The sequence below is a fragment of the Microtus ochrogaster genome, chromosome 10 (assembly GCF_000317375.1).
Source record: "Microtus ochrogaster isolate Prairie Vole_2 chromosome 10, MicOch1.0, whole genome shotgun sequence".
Classification (NCBI taxonomy): Eukaryota; Metazoa; Chordata; class Mammalia; order Rodentia; family Cricetidae; genus Microtus; species Microtus ochrogaster.
Genome location: NC_022016.1, coordinates 49,046,023 through 49,063,772, shown reverse-complemented (window position 1 = coordinate 49,063,772; position 17,750 = coordinate 49,046,023). Strand labels below are relative to the sequence as shown.

The window sequence follows — 17,750 nt, the reverse complement described above, 5'->3', positions numbered from 1 at the left end:
GGGCGAGAGCCAGCGCTGAAGCCAGAACACATGAACCCTTGCCGTTGGGGCTGTGGCCAGTGTTCCAGGCGGTAGGGGAGCCTTGCTCCCCAGATCAACCCGTGTGGCTGAGGAAGAAGTGTGGGATGAACAGGTCTAGCTAGTTCTCTGGATGCAGAGACGCTTTCTACCCAGGAGGGCCAGAGCCAGCCAGCCTAAGTGGGCAACTGTCATTTAGCTCTGCCGTGCCACTTGTCAGGAGCCAGGGGATCTTCTGGAGCAGCCCTTAATGGTTACAGGCTACGCAAGCCACTGTCCTCCCCGAATGTCACAGCTGTGGGCAGGAAACCAGATCTTAAGGAAGCGGGAGAAATGCATGCCCTGCTGACTGACCCTCAGCAGCCTGAGCCCCACCCCCACCAAGTCCCATACAGCCTACAACAGACAGGAAGTAGTCAGAGGGGCACTTTCTGAACGAGGATAAACGTTGGGGTGCAGATCTAAAACATCAAAAGGATTAAAGGAGAGGAAGTTCTAGGAGGCCTCTTGTGTCTTCACCAGGCTTCAAGGAAGATGGTGGCAGTGACCCACACTGGGATGGGACCTACTTCTCCCAGATTTTCAATGACCCTTTTTATTCCCCTGTCCCAGGAGTGTGATGAGTACATCTTACAGATAAGGAAGTCAAGTTATACAGCCCAAGGGCACGCACTTGGAAGCAGGAATGAGGAACTAGGGACGCGGGATTGCACCCAGTCGGTCACTGACCCACAGTCTCGACACCCTGGCATCTTCAGGCTGGGCTTGGGAGGGTGGCTGGGTAAGGAACTCAGTACCGCTTAGGTACAAGGGGAAGACGAGAGGGAAAGAGGAGGTGCCTGCCCACTCTGAGACCACACCCAGCCTCAGGAAGGGTTGTGCTGGAAAGCCGCGCCCTGGAGAAGGGGATGGATGGGACAGGATTGCAGCTGACAGCCAGGGCTCTGCTCCTCAATGGGATTCTGCTCACGCACTGCCAAGGCACATGGGACAGGAGAGAAGCCAGGCTCTCCCTGTGTCTGCCTTGGTCACTATGGTCCTTCGCCTTCTCAGACCTCCGTTCCTGTGTGCCTCTAAAGCAGCGATTCTCAACCTGTGGGTCGGGACACCTTTGGGGGTCGCATATCAGATATTTACATTACAATTCATAAAGCAGTAACAAACTTAGTTACGAAATTAATGTTTGGTTGAGGGTCACCACCGCATGAGGAACTGTATTAAAGCGTCACAGTATTAGGAAATCTCCGGAATGTTCCCAGAGCACTTGGGAAGGGAGGGGAGGTGCCCGGTAGGATGACCATACACCTTGGCCTTGACAGGTTGTCGCGCTCGCAGCCATGACTCTGCCCCACAGTCCTGGAAATGCCGGGGAACCTCAAGCCTCGCAGGCCGTGCAGGTCCACAGACTGGAACACAGGCAGGAGGAGGAGCAGAGAGAGGAGCGGCAGCACAGCCTGCACATGGGTTCTTCTGTGCAGAGGCGGACCTACCGCAGCAGGTGGGGTACCCATCCCTGGCCGGGGGGCCCTCCCCATCCCAGGACCCGAGTTTGAAGGGGAAGCATAGACCAGCTGTCCAGAGACTCCTATCTAGGAAGCATAGGCCCCCTTCTGAGCTACCCCCAGCCCCATCTGAGTGAAAGAAAGAAGGGGCAGTTCTCTAGAGGCCCTGTCTAAGAGGACTATCTGTCTGTCTGTCTGAGAGGACACACAGGCTGATGGGGGAATGTGTTGGGGACTTTTTGCTACCGTGTCGAAGCACCCAAGAAAAACACATTAGAAGTGGGTGGTTTTGGTTTGGGGGGTTTTATGTGGTTTTTTTGGATGGCCCTTTTGGGGTTTCATTCCAGTCTTGGCTCCCTGCTTTGAGCCTGAGGTGAGGCAGAACAAGCATCATCATAGCAGAAGGGTGGGGTGGCCAGGAACAAAGAAGAAATGGAGGAACCCGGGACATGACAAAGCCCCAAAACCTACTTCCTCAGCTAAGGTTTGCCTCCGGATGTTTCTTCTGACCCACTAAAGCCTCGAACTGAGTCCATCAGGAAATGCGTTGACTGATGACCACACAGCCCTGTGGTCCAGTCACTTCTCAATGAGTAGATCTGACAGCTGAGGACTAAGCTTTCAACACAAGTCCTTCAGGGGGTGCCTCATATCCAGACCCTAACAGGAGGCACAGTGTGTCCTCTGGAGCCTGTCCAGGGTGAGCAGACACCCCTGCTCTCTGAGACACTGGCATGAAGAGGGAGGTTCAGTGTGAGAAGGGAGCTCAGGGGGTGTCTGCTAATACCCTAATGTCCAGCCATGATCTCCGGAACCCCAGGTAGTCCCCCAAGAACAGTGACCTCCCTTTCTCCTGGCAGTGAGGAGGAACAGCAGTTCAGCTCCGAAGACTATGCCCTAGCTGCTGCCCTGGCCCTGACAGCCTCCTCGGAGTTATCCTGGTAGGTCACATGGCTGACCCTGGATGAGGAAGGGCTGTCCTGTCTTGACCCTGATCCCAGGTACCCCGTCCTCCACCTCACCACTGGGCTCCTTTTGACACACAATGGACCTTGTCTGAAGTTCCTTTTGGAGGAGAAGGGCTAGGCAGAGTACAAACCAGCCACTTTCTCCACACCAGACTTCACCCTGTCCCCTAGACGTGTTCCCACGGCAGGAAAGGATTATCCCTCATGCAGTTATCCCCATGACTGAAAAGCAGCACAAATAAGGGAAGGGCTGGTTGTCCCTGAGTGCCTCTCCAGAGGTGCCACAGCTGGGACACTGTCCTGCTGTAAGGGCAATCAAGTCACCAGACTTCATTTTCCTGCTCTTAGAAAATGGGGAGGGGAACACCTGTCCACCTGGACACAGCAAAAGTCAGCCAAAGAAGCTGGGCCTGCTAGTGGCACACACCTTTAATCCCAGCACTCAGGAGGCAGAAGCAGGAGGATCTCTGTGAGATCGAGGCCAGCCAGAGCGAGTTCCAGGACAGCCAGGGCTATTACACAGAGAAGCCCTGTCTCGGGGGGAAAGAAAACCAACCAATGGTTTGTTGAGGAACCTCACACTCTCTATTCATGACTACATACTCATTAAACCCTGGCTGTAAGCAGGTGTCTTCCCTCTGCCCTGCCGCCACACACACACACACACACACACACACACACACACACACACCTACATACACCTACCTACACACTTTCTTGAGACAGGGTTTCATGTAGCCTAGGCTGGTCTCAAACTTGCTATGTAGCCTTAAACTTTTGGTCCTCCCACCTCCTGAGTTCTCGGCATTCAAGGCTGTGCTTGTCCCTAAAGCACATTCCCCAGAACCACTAGCATGTGTGGGGGTGGGTAGGACTGCTCCAGCCTCAGCGGGCCACGTCAGAGTCCTGACCCTGCAGGGAAGCTAAGCTGAGGCGCCAGACCACCACAGTGGAGCTGGAGGAGCGTGGACAGAAGCGGGTGGGCTTTGGCAATGACTTGGAGCGGATGGAGATGGCCTTCCTCCGGACCCAGAGGCTGCTGCGCCAGAGACGCGACTGGAAGGCTCTGCGTCATCGGGTGAGGTGCTGGGGTGCCCCCCCCCTGACTCTAATGCCCACCACAGGCCCGTCCTCACTCCCACCCCCTTCTCAAGAGGCATCCAGGAAAGGGCTCAGGCCCTGGATTCCAATCCCACTGCCCCTACGCTTGGCTGTGTAACCTGGGAAAGGGTCAGACTTGAGGCTCAGTTTCCGGTCTGTGACTTGGGTGTGGCTGTAACAGCCCTGTGCTGAGGTAAAAATTAAATGAGCTTAGATTTGTAGAGTGACACCTCAGATCTAGAAGACCTTCACAATTGTGCAGGGTCTGATGCCACTTCCCGACCCACTGCCCAGGTCACACTTCAGGTGGCTTCTTTACATAACCCCTGTTATGTTTTTCATAGATTGACACTTACTGCCCCTTTACAATCCCCCTTTAGGGGTGTGAGCAAATAAATACCTTCATCACCCTCATTTCACAGGCAAGGAGAATGAGGCTCTGCCTACAATCCCATAGCTGGTCCTAGAGCACATTCCCTGCCCACTGGGCAACACTGCCTCAAGGTGGAGTGGATGAGAGCTCAGCCAGTGTCTGAATGCTGGGCCTGGGGGAGAGGGGGCAACATGGTGGGGAAGCCATCCCTGGCCCCTAGGAGTCACACACCCCTTCACCTCCAGACAGAGGAGAAGGTCCGGGAGGCCAAGGAGCTGATTGAACTGTGCTCTGGCCGGGGCCCTTGGTTCTGGATCCCGCTTCGTTCGCATGCCATCTGGGAGCACACCACCGTACTGCTGACCTGCACCGTCCAGGGTTCACCTCCGTTCCAGGTCACCTGGTAAGCCCTTGGGCCTGGAGGCATCCTGCTAGGAGTGCTTTGTGGCCCACCGTCTTCACCCAAGGTTCCTCTGTCTCAGCAAGGCCTCAGCCCACAGACTCTGAGCTCGGCCCACCCTACACAGCAATGACAGCTGCCTGGGAGCCTCAGGCCACCTCAGGTCTCGGTTATTCTTAGTCACCTCCCTGCCAGCCTGGGCCTGGAAGACTGGACCCCTGGAGCATCAGCCCTTGTAAAAATATGATTCTGATGGCAGCTGCTCTGAGCTGGACATCTTCAGCATGAGAGACTGTCTGGGAGTCAGGACACAGCCTAGCAGGTAGGGAGGAGGTGGGGAGGCCAGGACCCTGCTGGGAGAACAGGCTCAGATCTCGAGTGTGAGCCTAAAGTCAGGCCTAGCATTCTTTCTGCTGCCTCGGTGTGTGCCCTCAGGCGTCTGACCCAACCTTTCCGGAACTGCTTCTGGCTTTGCCTGTGGCTCCTACTCATACAATGGGCTGAAGACCCCTTATCCTGCTGATTTATGCAAAGTTTCACAGAGAAAGTCCTAGACCTAGACAAGAGCTGGAAAAGTGACAGGTGTGGTGTGCATGCCTGCGATCCCGGCACTCAGGAGACTGAGGCAGGAGGATCAGGTCTTTAAAAGAACGAAAAATGGAAAGAGCTAGGAAAAGAGGAGACATTTCCAGAAGCATACTAGAACCCCAGAAGCCTCCCAACTGTGAGGGTTCCCCTGAACAAGGTGGCGGAGATGGGGGGGAATAGTGGCCACTTCCTAGAAGGAGGCACGTTGTCCACAGAGCAGAATCTCTGTTCACTGGGTCTTGGGCCAATTGTCAGGCATGCTGCAGGACAAGGGACTAAGTGTCCTCTTCTCAGAAGAGATAGCGTGGGAGCTGGAGGGGGAACAGCCCATGACCCAAAAACAGAAGAAAAGATCCAGCACTCATTCCTGTTTGAGCCAAAGCTAAGGTCACACAACCAAAGTGGATCAGGATTCAAATTTGGGAATCCTTCCAGTAACCACAGAGCAAGAGATCAATAGGTCATTAAAGCACACACTGCTGAGAAGCTGAGGGTGGAAAGCATGTAGGCGGGACACAACTAAGAGAGACATCTGCCGAGTGACAGGGAGCTGGCCTCCAGGCTGGCCAGTTTCAGCTGGCACACCTTCAAAGTCATGCATAGGACAGTGTGCTGGGCACTGAGGTGCCATGGAGACCAAGGCAATCCTATGCACAAGTGGTTGGCTCCAGTAGGAGGTCTGCTTTCAACTCAGATCTGGGCTAAGTTGGGGTTGAGAGTCTCAGCTGGTCATAGGCAGCCAAGCCCCACCCACCTCGGCTCCTACGGCCACAGCTAAGGCAGGCCCTGGGAACCTCTAGGAGGGGGATTGCTTTCTGCTCCAGTCAACAAGGAGAAGCCAAGCATTTCTGAAAAGGCAGAAGCCAAGGCCTTATCCTGCTGATTTAGGCTGTCCGGCCCCACTGACTCTGGGACCCCTGGGGCTCCTGATCGTAATCTGGAGCAGAACCACGTGACTGGTCCCTGCTCAAGATCCAGGTTTATCAAGAGTCCATTCAGCAACCGCTGAGCATTTCCCAGATGCAAAAACGTTAAGAGGACTCAAACGTACACTTTCCCTAGAGAAGCAAACATGCTGAGCACTTGGTTAGACAGACTGGAGCTGGCATGGCTGAGTAGGACAGACAGGGGAAGGGGTCTGTCCTGGGGTGGTGCCCAGTGGAAGCCTGTTGCTCTACTTGGGACTGCATGTGAACAGGAGAGAGAAACCCAAACCTGGGTATTTGGAGGAGCTCGGAGCTCAGAAGGGTGCTAGGGACAGGCAAAGGGAGGCGACAGAAACTGCTGGAAAGCAGGCTGGAGCCAGACAAGATGCTGTGACTGACCAGCCCAGGCACACAGAAGATAATGGGGAGTCCTGAAGTGTGGTTGTGTCGTATCCTCAGCTTCATCGTCAGGGACAAGATGAGACATGGTAAGGGAGAGACACAGGAAAATGCAGAGGATGCCTTAGGGAGCGACACAGGAAAATGCAGATGGTGTCTTAGAAGCTCCAGATAGCTAGGGATCTGGACCAGAGCTGACCAGGTGAAGGGAGGCCCACTCTGGCTCACACGCACAATCCCACACACACCTCCTGCACAGAAGTATTTTTTTAATTTAAAAAGCAAATAAACAACAACAAAAAAGGCTGGGTTGTGGTTCCAGGATAGCCAGAGCTACATAATGAGACCCTGTTTCAAAAAATAAATAAATAAATAATAAAGATAAAACATAATCTAACATCAAAATACACTGGGAGAGCTAAGCTTAGAAGCCCAGATCTGTGATCCCAGCTTTCACGAAACTGAATGAGACAGGAAGTTCACAAATCTGAGACTGGCCTAGGCTACCCAGTCAGACACTGGCTCAGAGAACAATGCAATTTAGGCAAATAGTAAACATCTCTTTCATGAGACCTCTCTCGCTGGAAGGGAAGAATGAGGCTGAGGGCCTGGCAATGCAGGCCACGCCCGGAGCTGCAGCTGTGTCTTGAGAGGAAAGCAGAGCCTGGACAGCCTGAGGTGTCTGGAATGTTCCTGACAGGTGTGGGCTAGGGGCCTGGCCCTCAGAGCCTGGAGAGATGTGTGCCCGGATTAGGCACTGCCCTCCCCATAGGGGACTTAGCTGGGCCCCTTTCGGAAATGGGTACAGCCTGGGGACAGAGTGGGTGCCTCTGTTCTGTAACCATGGAGACAAACAAAGCACCTCTGACAAACAGGCCAGATCCAAGGAAGGTTTTGTCCTCAGCCTGGGGCGCCCTCTGTCTGCAACAAGGATGCCCTCCTCTTTAACTTCAACTGCCAGTACTTGAGCAGGAAGAGGCATCTCTGCATTCACCCTTGAGACACATACACACACACATACACACCACCAGCACCACCACAATAACAACAACAACAACAACAACAATATTGGATGTGTGTTCAGAGTTTAGCCCTTGCCTAGCATGTATGGACCTAGGAGTCAAGCCCCAGCAGGACAACACACACACACACACACACACCAGTGTCCAGGTCCTGTATCCAGAAGTCCTCACTTTATCTGGGACACAGCCTGACTCCTGAGTATGGAGTTGCTTTGTTTTGTCCTTCAGAAGCTTAAGTAAGGTAGGAATTTGTTCTTCTCCCTGGTGTCTGAACACAGCACTGGCCACCGGCAATTCTGCCCACAGCACAGCACCCCAGCTTTTTTCCAGCCCCAGGACACAGAGGAGGTCAATGTGAGGCAGAGTGTGTCGTCAGCAGCCCTGTGGCACCTGTCCTCACTTGCTGTTGGCCATTGTCACATGACCACATCTCCCAGCAAGAAGGGCAAGGAGACAGGCAGTATGCTGGGAGACTCTACAGTAAACCCTGTTTCTTCAGGAGTAGAGGAAATGGCTATGGGAGAACAATGGGCGGTCTCTGAGGCAGACCCCACAAGGCTTGTGCCAAACACCACACATAGTAAAGAGCCTTCGGTGCTGTTGTGACAAACCCCGGCCTCGTATGTGCTAGGCGAACGCTCCACACTGAGCCTGCACTCCAGCTCCTTGCAATGATGTTTAAAGTTCCTTGGCTGATTTAATTGGGAGCTAAAATTAAGAACAAAAAGCCAGATGTCGAGGTGCATGTAACCCCAACACTCAGAAGGCTGAGTCCTGTGGATCTCAAATTCAAGGCTCATGAGAGGTACACAGTGAGACCCTGTCTCCCAAAGAAGATGGAAGAGGAGGTGGGGAAGAAGAGAGAGGAGGGGGAAAGGGAGAAAAGGAGAGGGAGGAAGATGGTGGGGAGATGGAGAGAAAGAGAGGAAGAAGAGGAGAAGGAGGGGAAAATGGAGGAGGAGGGGGAAATGGAGAAGGAGGAGGAGAGAAGAAACAGGGAAATGGAAGAGGAAGGGGAAGAGGAGGAGAGAGAAGAGAAATAGGGAGGGGGAAGAGGAGGGGGAAGAGGAGGAGAGCGAGGAGAAGCAAGGAGATGGAGGCGTGGGGAAGGGGAAGAGGAGAGAAAGACGAGCAGCAACAGCTAGGTGTGGTGGCTGTACACTTGCGCGCCCAGCACTGGAAAGATGGAGGCAGGACTATAAACAATTCATGGCCATCAGCAACAGCTAGGTGTGGTGGCTGTACACTTGCGCGCCCAGCACTGGAAAGATGGAGGCAGGACTCCATCCTTGGCTACATTTCAAAATCAAGGCTAGCCCAGGCTACCTGAGACCTAATTTCAAAACTTTAATAAATAATAACTGTAATTATAATCTCTGCCCTGAGGAGCTATAGAGGAAGGTTGTGGCTCTTTCGTTGATACAAGCCCCTCACAGAGGAGCAAAAGTACAAGGCCTGCTCCCGGTGTGCCCTGGGAGTGCCTCTGACAGCAACCCCGGACTGGAATGGATCTCTGAACAATGAGCAAGTGTTATCCCACCTCAGGGTCACAGCAGTCCTGCAGGGTCAGCCCCATGTGCAGGGCCCGCCCGTGCCTTCCCATTTCCCAAGAGAGGATGCTGAGGCGGGCAGTGAAGGGGTGTTGTCAGCCGGTGAGCAGCACATTACTGAGGCTGGACTCCATCCCCGAGAAGCTCAGCGTCCCGCCAGCTCACCACAACTACTATGTCTCTACAGGTACAAGAATGACATCCGGATCGATCCCCGCCTCTTTCCACCCGGAAAGTACCGAATCACCAACAACTACGGGCTGCTGACCCTGGAAATCAGGAGGTAAAAGCACAGACCCAGTGTGGCCCATCCTCCGTGACTCAGGCTCCAACACCACTGAGTCCAAAGCTGGACTCTGGCGCCCAGTTTCCTCGTGCTCAGAAGGCTTGAAAGAGCAGGAGGAAATTTGGGGGTCCAGTAAGACTGGCCTTTGAAGCAAGAGAAATCTTGCCCTGAGTGTCTGGGAACAGAGGGACACTAGGGACTCTTGGCTTGCTGATTGGGCCAAATGGACCCATCCTACTGCCTACTCTGTCATTAAGGTATTTTGGACAGGAACCAGTCATGCTTTTTTTGGGGGGGGGGGGGCTGAGCACATATGGGGCTGGTCTGGCTGGTGATGAGACCCACACCTGAGACAGAAGATTCGGGCATTGTGCCTGGTTCTGGCAATGGACTGGCACTAGGCCTCAGCAAATCTTCTACCCTGTGGGAAAGTAGGTCGGACCGCACTTTACCCGGTAAATCACAGCCACGTAAATCACAGCTACGTGGTGATACACAGATTAATAGAAATGGGTTAATTGAAAATGTAGGAGCTAGCTAGAAATATGCTTGAGCTATTGGTCAAACAAATACGGTTTCTACATGGTTATTTTGGTTCTGGACAATCGGAACGAGCAACCTCTGCCAACAAGACCCAGTGACCAGCCCAAAGATGCATGGTCCCAGGTCTTCCCCCCCCCCAAGCCCCCTTCCCACCCAGCCTTTCTCAACTGCAGAGGGGCATGAACTCCTATGGAACTTCTCCCTTCCTCCTTTCCAGATGCGTGGTTGAAGACTCAGGCACCTACACTGTGCTGGTGAAGAATGCCTACGGTCAGGCCTCTTCCTTCGCCAAAGTCCTCATCCGATGTAAGTCATCCCCAGCAGGTCAGGTCCTGTGAGCTCAAGGCCAGCAGAGAGCCATGGACCTATGGTCACACGGAAGAAAAGGGTCATGTTGGCTGAGATCGGGAATGGGTTGGGAGTGGTTTGGACTGAGAGATCCTTCTTCAGACTAGCAAGGACAGCTAGGTAAATTGATGGCCTAAGCATGACAAGGCAGGAACCTCTGTCCCTGGAAACTAATGTGAACGCCACCTAGAGGAGAAGGAAGACACTGTCTTCCCCTGAGCACTCATTATGTATCCAGCAGACACACACACACACGCGCACACACACACACACACACACACACACACACACACACTCTTTCTCTATCCTGTGCTGGCCTTGAACTTAGCTCTGTCTACGGGGTCATAGCAGCTATGGGTCAGTCACTAAACTTTGTATAATGAACTAGGCAGATGGACTAAAAACAAGGGACTGCCCTCCAACTTGAAGAACAAAACCGACTAGGTTTCAGGCCCCAGTGCTTCTTGACAGACCTCCCTGGAGAAACTGTGCCTTGTCTACCCAAATCCATAAGCATGTTGGAGCCTACCCAGATGAGAGCCTGCAAGAGGTGGTCCAGGATCACAGGCGATGTCTAAGCCTTCCCTACGCCCTGCCCCACTGCCCTCTTGGCTTTCTTGTGTGTATTTTCCTATTGGACTCATCCCCTCCCGGATGTTGCCCCATGAACATTCAAAAATCACAGCTCGCAGCAGATCAGACACCCAGATGTCAGCCAGATCTGAGTTCCCATCCTGGCTCCGCCTAGCTAGCCATGTGGGCCCAGACAAGCCACCTCACCTCTCTGAGGTGTGGTTTACTTGCCTATACAATGAGGTCCTGCTTCCTGCCTCAGATGCTCATGATATTCGGTGAAATGATGCAGATAAGTTTGACACACTGCTCCTGGGAGAGAATGCTGTCCTCTGTCCCTCTGTGGATGCCACACCTGGCCCTCAGAGCTCTGGAGTGAGAGGCCCCCAGCTGGTGTATTCTCTCTGTCTCCACCTCTGCATATCTCTCTGTCTATCTCTGTGTGTCTCTCTGTCTTCCTCTACCCCTAAATCTCTCTCTCTTTCTCTCTCTCTCTCTCTCTCTCTCTCTCTCTCTCGTGTGTGTGTGCGTGTGTGTGTGTGTGTGTGTCTCCCCCACCCGCCAAGGCAGCTGGCTGTCCGGCCCTGTCCTCCTTGCCTGTCACAATCCTTGTTAAACTGTCCTCTGCAGTCCTTTCCTCTGTACATTCCTGAGATAGCTCTTGAGAGGCAGCTGTCCCCGTCACCAATCCTGATTCTCTATGTAGACATTTGAGCTGCCCCATAGGCTGTGCCCAGAGTGAAGGCCAAGGTCACACACTGGTCACACACCACTATTTAGCCCTCCCTCCCTCCATCAAGACCAGCAGCAATTCAAGGATTCCCGTCCAAGGCCTCAGCTCACAGATACTGCCCTCCATGGTGACGTGGGGGAGGGTGGTGTCTATGCATGTTCCTGTGCTAGGAGACAGGATCCCAGGGTCTAATACTGAGTCTCCTACCAGTTCTGTGTACCACCTGGAACCTCCCCCTACCCTTTCCAGACCTCACTCTGGGGACCAGGGTCACATCATGGCTCAGGCTGTTGGGGCTAGCTGGGTGACTCTGCTTCAGTTTCTCCATCTGTGAGGATCGGCAGTTGAGCACTAGGGGCCAGCGCCCTTAGCTGGCTCTGGGGAGTCATGTCCATCTCACTGTGGACCTCCAGTCTCTGTCTGGGATGATACCTCCCGAAAGCCCAGAGTCTCTGGCCACGATTGTCCCCTTTGAGGACAGTGTAGGATCCTGTCAGAAACTGCAGACAGAGGAGGAAAACCAGCATTTACGAAGCACCTACTATGTGCAGGGCGCTGACTTGGGGCTTTATTCCTGGAAACCAGTTTGTTCATAACCCATGCCATCAGGGAACAACCACAGCTCCCCTTTTACTGATGAGAAAACTGGGGCCCAGGAACCAAAGTGACTTTTTCCCCAGAGGGGCTTCAGGGATCACTGACAAGTAGGAACTCAAACCCATACCCAAGACCATGCCCCCAGAAGTACAGAATTGGGTGCCTGAGCCCTCTCCAGCTGTGTTTGCCTTATTTCTGCAGCTTACCTTGAGAAAGATGCCGGCTTCGATTCAGACATCTTTAAACGTAAGTGGGCTGGGGATGGATAGGGGCAGGGCATCTGGGATCCCCGTGGTCCTCCTCAGAACAATCACTATGGCCCGCAAAGGCTATCCACGGAAGGCTATCACATGCACTGATCCCTGACAGACATGCTGACTTACGTGGTTCCTTCCTCCCACCCCACGATGTCTTTCCCAGCTGATGTGCCTCTGAGAACCAGAGGAACAGGGAACAGCCCAGAAGAGCCCTAGCTCACATTTAGGCCCCAGGACGAGCCAGTGTCTTAAAAGACTTTGACCTCATGTTTCTGTCCCCACCCAGGATCTATGTTCGGCCCAAGCGTGGAGTTTACATCAGTGTTGAAGCCCATCTTTGCCCGAGAGAAAGAGCCCTTCTCCCTGACCTGTTTGTTCTCGGACGATGTGTTAGAAGCCGAGCAGAGAATCCAGTGGTTCAGAGACGGTGAGGCCATGGCCTTCCAAGGCAGAGCCCCACTCCCTCCCAACCTAGGGACAACCTCCCCACCTATGGGAGTCATCCATGCTGCTCCTCCAGGCAGTGCCAGAGGAGGGATGGGCGCAACCAGGTGGAGTTAGGAGTCTTCTTTGTTTCTTTTCCTGTTGCGGAGATACAACACCCTGACTGTAGCAGCTTAAGGGGGAAAGTGCTTATTTCTGCTCACAGTTCAAGGGTGCAGTCTACCATGGCGGGGAAGTCAAGACAGCAGGAGCACCGAGCAGCTGTTCGCATTCCATCCACAGCTAGGGAAGCAGAGAGCCAGGAGTGAGCAATGCATGCCAACTGCTGCTCAGTGAGCATCCTTTCTGACTTAGTCCAGGATCCAGTCAGGGAAAGGCGCCGCCCCTGTGGGTGGGTCTTTCCACCTCAAAGGATGCAGTCTATTCCCCAGAGGCATACCCTGAACTCACAGGCTTCTTCTTAAGCATCCCTTGTCTGATGGAGGAGGCTCAGTCCTGTTCTGAGGAACTCCTACTCTGAGGAGAAGAAACGCCCAGTCTGATGGAAGGCACCAGACCCATCCCTAGGAGACAGCTGTCCAGCAGAGGATTATGGCTGCATCTTGGGGTGTCCTCAGTCTGAGGAAGGCAATCCTTCTGCCCTGAAGAGCATCCTATCTGGGGGTTTGGCCTCAGACTTGCCCCAACCCCTGTCTGTCTCGATCTGCCCCAGGAGCAAAAGGGCACACTTGGCCCTCCAAGACTCCACTCTGAATTCAGGTCCAGGAGCGGGTAGAGACTGCATGGGCTTAGGGAGCTGTGTGTCAGCGAAGCCACTACAGCCACTGTTAGTGAGGTCTACCCAGGTGGCTGCCATCAGGCACTGGCTTCACGTGTCACCTCCACCCTGGAGTGAGCAACGATGTTTAAGACAAAAGGACCAGAGGCCAAGGTCAGGGGAAGCAGGGCAGGCTGTGTTGCTTATCGCAGGCTTTCTGAAGACAGCGTGGGAGCATGGGAGCATGCGTGCATGTGTGCATACATGTGTACATGTGCATGCACTTTTAAGTATGTATATGAGTGAGTATGTGTGTTTGTGAATGTATGTGTATGTATGTGTGCGTATGTGTGTGAGAGAGTGTGTATGTGAGTGAGAGTGTGTGTGAGTGTAAGTGTGTATGTGTGTGTGAGTGTGTGTGTGAGAGAGAGGATGTGGGTGTGGGTGAGAGTGTGTGTGTGTATTGTGTGAGTATGTATGTGTGTGTTTGTGAATGTATGTGTATGCATTGTGAGTATGTATCGAAAGAGAGAGAGAGAGAGAGAGAGAGAGAGAGAGAGAGAGAGAGAGAGTGTGTGTGTGTGTGTGTGTGTACTCAAGGTTGAGAGAGCTCCAGCAGAGTGGCTCAGTGAAGGGCTAGAGCCGGCTACTCTGAGGACAGAGGCCAGCTGGCTCTCTGGTCCTGACTGTGACCAGCCAGCAGCCTAAGGACAAGGAGCACAGACTACCTCCCATCTCCACACCCCTGCCTGGAGCCCAGGAAGGAGGCACCTGCTGGGGGCGGGGTGGAGTGGAGGAACCCTGAGGGACAGCTGCAATAACAAGACTGATGTGTTTTCCCAAACCTGTCCATCACTCAAAATAGAGTGCCGACAGGGGGAGGAGTCTTGGCGAAAAGAAAGGACCTTTCTCCGTGGCAGCTCCGTGGCAGCTCCGGGCAAGGCCACTCCCACAGCCCCACTCAAGGGCCTCCTTACAGATCCCCCAAGTCTCTCTACTGACCTCAGTCTCTCTACTGACCTCGGTCCCTCGACCAGTCCTCCGCTCTCCTCACTGTGTGAGACCCTGACCTTTTCTGAGCTCCCATCTCTCAGTCAGTCCACTTCCTACATTAAAGTAGGCTTGCCTGTTGAGCCTGAAGCCCTGGCTTCCATTCCCAGGACCACATAAATAGGGCATGAAAGCATATGCCTGTCATCCAGCACTCAGGAGGCAGAGGCAGGAGGATCGCAAGTCACGGGCTACAGGAGACCGTATCTAAGAGAAAGGAAACCACTACTTTCATCCACCGAGCCACTCCTGCTAAACCGCCAGGCTGTGTGCAGGGTTCAGCTCTTTTTCCCACAGAACTAGTTCCTCACCTGCTAAACCTTTACCCTCTTCTTGAACCCCACCCTTCCTGAGCCCTGGTCCCATCCTCTAGATCTCTTAGAGGAGAGCTCAGAACCCACACTGACAGAGCCCTGAAAATCCTCAATGTTCACCTCCACTGCCAACTTGAGCCTCAGCCTGTGGCCACACCAGCGCTCGCTTTCTCTCTCTCTCTTTCTCTCTCTCTCTCCCTCCCTCCCTTGCATCCGACCAGAACCCCCAGAGCCCTGAGCTTCTGTGAGCTCCTGGGTGAGGCCAGGACCCCTCCTGAGCTCACGCTGGACCATCTTCCCCTCCACAGGCAGGCTCCTGAGATCTTCAACACGCAGGCAGATACTCTATGCAGACCGCCAGGCATTCGTGAAGGTGTCCTGTGCCTACAAGGAGGATGAGGGGCTCTACACGGTCCGAGTCTCCTCCCCCTTTGGGCCGCAGGAGCAGAGTGCTTATGTCTTTATAAGAGGTAAGGGGTGGTGGAACCAGACACCCCAGCTCTGCAGGGGAGACTTACAGCTCTCGGAGCCCGGGTCCCTCTGCTGTAAGTGGAGGATGTTGTGTTGGTTTCTATGGGTCCCTGCAGTAGCATCTTGTGGAATCTGAGAGGCTCGGCCAAGTCTCCACAGTCTCTAGTAGGAGATGTGGTAGGAACCGGGAGGGGGCGGGGAGGGGGGGCGACTCTGTACAGTGTTGGGAGTTCTGGTCACGGTTTGAGTTCTGCTTCTGGTGCCTTAACCCTGTCTGTATTCAGCCCCTGGCTTGGTCACTCTGTGAACAGGACGTCCTTGAATACATTGCTCTACCTCTGGGAGACTCAGCTCCTCACCTCCAAAACAGAGGTTGCTCTGGAGTTCCCAGATTAATTGTGTCAACTGTTCCGGCACCTGGTATAAAATGGCACCTAATACATGATACATTGCCCTCTTCCAATGCTGCTGTCCAGTGGGGGCCAGGTTAGCCCCCTGTCACTGCTCCTCCAGGACAGAACTGAGGCCCTAGAGAACTCAAGGGAAAAGGAAGTCAGACAGGGGCTGGGGGAAGGTCTGGCTGCCCAGTGTTTTCAGGCTGAGAATGAGTCCCTTTGTTTTCCTCCTCCTGGGGTTCAGATGCTGCAGCTGAGAAGCCAGGAGCACCAGGCTCCCCGCTAAGTGTCCGGTGCCTGAATGTGCATAGAGACTGCCTGACCCTGACCTGGGCCCCACCCAGTGACACCCGGGGTAGCATCATCACTGGCTACTCCATCGAGCTGTGAGTTGCACTCTGGTGTGGCAAAGCCCATTGGGCAGAATACTGAGAAACAGTTTGTGTACGTGTTGGTAGGCAGATGAAGAAGAGGTGGGAGGAAAACAAAGTCCGCGCTAGGTCTCTCATCCCTGATTCTCAGAACAGGGCAAGCAGATAACAGAGATAATTCAAGGGTGTGCAGATTTCCAGATCTCTTTCACACTGATGCTAGAATTCTGGGACAAAACCATTAAGTACTTTGAAGCCTGAGTACCTGTGAATTTGGTGGCTAGGTCAGGCCCCAGAGAGGGGCACACTGAGATGGGGAAGGATGGGTGGAGACAGAACTCCCTACATCCTTCACGTGCTTTCGATGCTGAAGCCGGAGCTAGGGAGAAAAACAGGCCTAGGAGAAAAGGAGCCAGTGACCGCTATGTGTGTCTGGGCCTGTATTTGGTTTTCTAGTCCTCTAAGTATGCAGGGACGGGGGAAGACAAAATAGAAGTGGAAGTGAAGGTCCCATCATGGTGTCGGGACACGGTCAGCTCTCCAGAAGCACTGGATGTTCCGATCAGCACGGTGGTAGATGGTGAAAGTCCTCTAGGCCCAGTCTGGAGCAAGGGCTTCTAAGTGGGGGGAGGGGACACCCATAGGCAGAAGGCAGCTGCGGCGCGTGTGCAGAAATCAGGCCCTGGAGGACTCAGACTGGAAAGGGCTGAAAGCCAGGGTCTATGTCTATAGGTGCAAGGGTGATTCAGAGGAGTGGGTGCCCTGCCATAAGGCCCCTGGGGGAACCTGTCGGTGCCCAATCCAAGGCCTCACTGAAGGACAGAGCTATCGATTCCGTGTGCGCGCCATCAGCAAGGCCGGCAGCAGTCTCCCTTCCAAGCCTTCAGAAGTAGTTGTCATGGGTGACCATGATGCAATCCAGAGGAAGACAGGTGAGTACGGAGGTCCTGGGGGGAACACTGGAGGGACCCAGTCAGGGCACTCAGAATAGACTACCTTACTAGGAAAGAGGTGGTCTGGTTCCGTCGTCACTGCTGTGGCAAAAACACAATAACTATAATGTAAGAAAGGGAGGGCTTGTTTGGGCTCCCAGTTTTAGGGTGTGGTCCCTCACAGCAAGAAAGCCTAGGAGCACAAAGCAGCAGGTCACATGGTATCCATGGTCAGGAAGCAGGGAAAGTCCACTGGCTATCTCAGTTTCTTCTTTTTTTTTTTTTTTTTTTTTTTTTTTTTTTTTTTTTTTTTTTTTTTTTTGGTTTTTTGAGACAGGGTTTCTCTGTGGTTTTGGAGCCTGTCCTGGAACTAGCTCTTGTAGACCAGGCTGGTCTCGAACTCACAGAGATCCGCCTGCCTCTGCCTCTCGAGTGCTGGGATTAAAGGCGTGCGCCACCACCGCCCGGCTTCAGTTTCTTCTTTTTACTAAGTCCAGAACCCCAGCCCATAGAATGCTGCCACATGGGCTATCTGTAACTCCAGCTCCAGGGGACCTGACACCCTCCACAGACATACATGCAGGCAAAACACCAATGCACATACAGTAAATAAATAAATAAAATAAAATAAAAAGAAGTGGTGCCCCCCACACACACATTTAGGATGGGTCTTTCCACCTCATTTGACTCTCCCTCACAGGCATGCTCAGAGATTTGTTTCCATGGTGATTGTAAGTCCTGTCAAATTGACAATCTAATACCAACCATCACTGGGACACACAGCCCAACCTCCAGGAAGTCCTAGCCTGAGAAAAGAAAGAAAGAGAGAGGG

General features: G+C 53.5%; 1 protein-coding gene across 1 annotated transcript in view; it reads left to right on the top strand.

The window, feature by feature from the left end:
- The first annotated feature begins 1,355 nt into the window (after positions 1 to 1,355).
- The window catches only part of Myom3 (myomesin 3), a 46,525-nt gene continuing 30,130 nt past the window's right edge, over positions 1,356 to 17,750 (top strand). The window contains exons 1-11 of the mRNA XM_005353386.2: positions 1,356 to 1,516; positions 2,381 to 2,461; positions 3,407 to 3,566; positions 4,208 to 4,365; positions 9,035 to 9,130; positions 9,894 to 9,982; positions 12,129 to 12,173; positions 12,471 to 12,611; positions 15,058 to 15,219; positions 15,860 to 16,001; positions 16,719 to 16,918. Of these exons, the coding sequence (XP_005353443.1) occupies positions 1,356 to 1,516; positions 2,381 to 2,461; positions 3,407 to 3,566; positions 4,208 to 4,365; positions 9,035 to 9,130; positions 9,894 to 9,982; positions 12,129 to 12,173; positions 12,471 to 12,611; positions 15,058 to 15,219; positions 15,860 to 16,001; positions 16,719 to 16,918 (1,435 nt within the window). The remainder of the gene's footprint in view (positions 1,517 to 2,380; positions 2,462 to 3,406; positions 3,567 to 4,207; positions 4,366 to 9,034; positions 9,131 to 9,893; positions 9,983 to 12,128; positions 12,174 to 12,470; positions 12,612 to 15,057; positions 15,220 to 15,859; positions 16,002 to 16,718; positions 16,919 to 17,750) is intronic.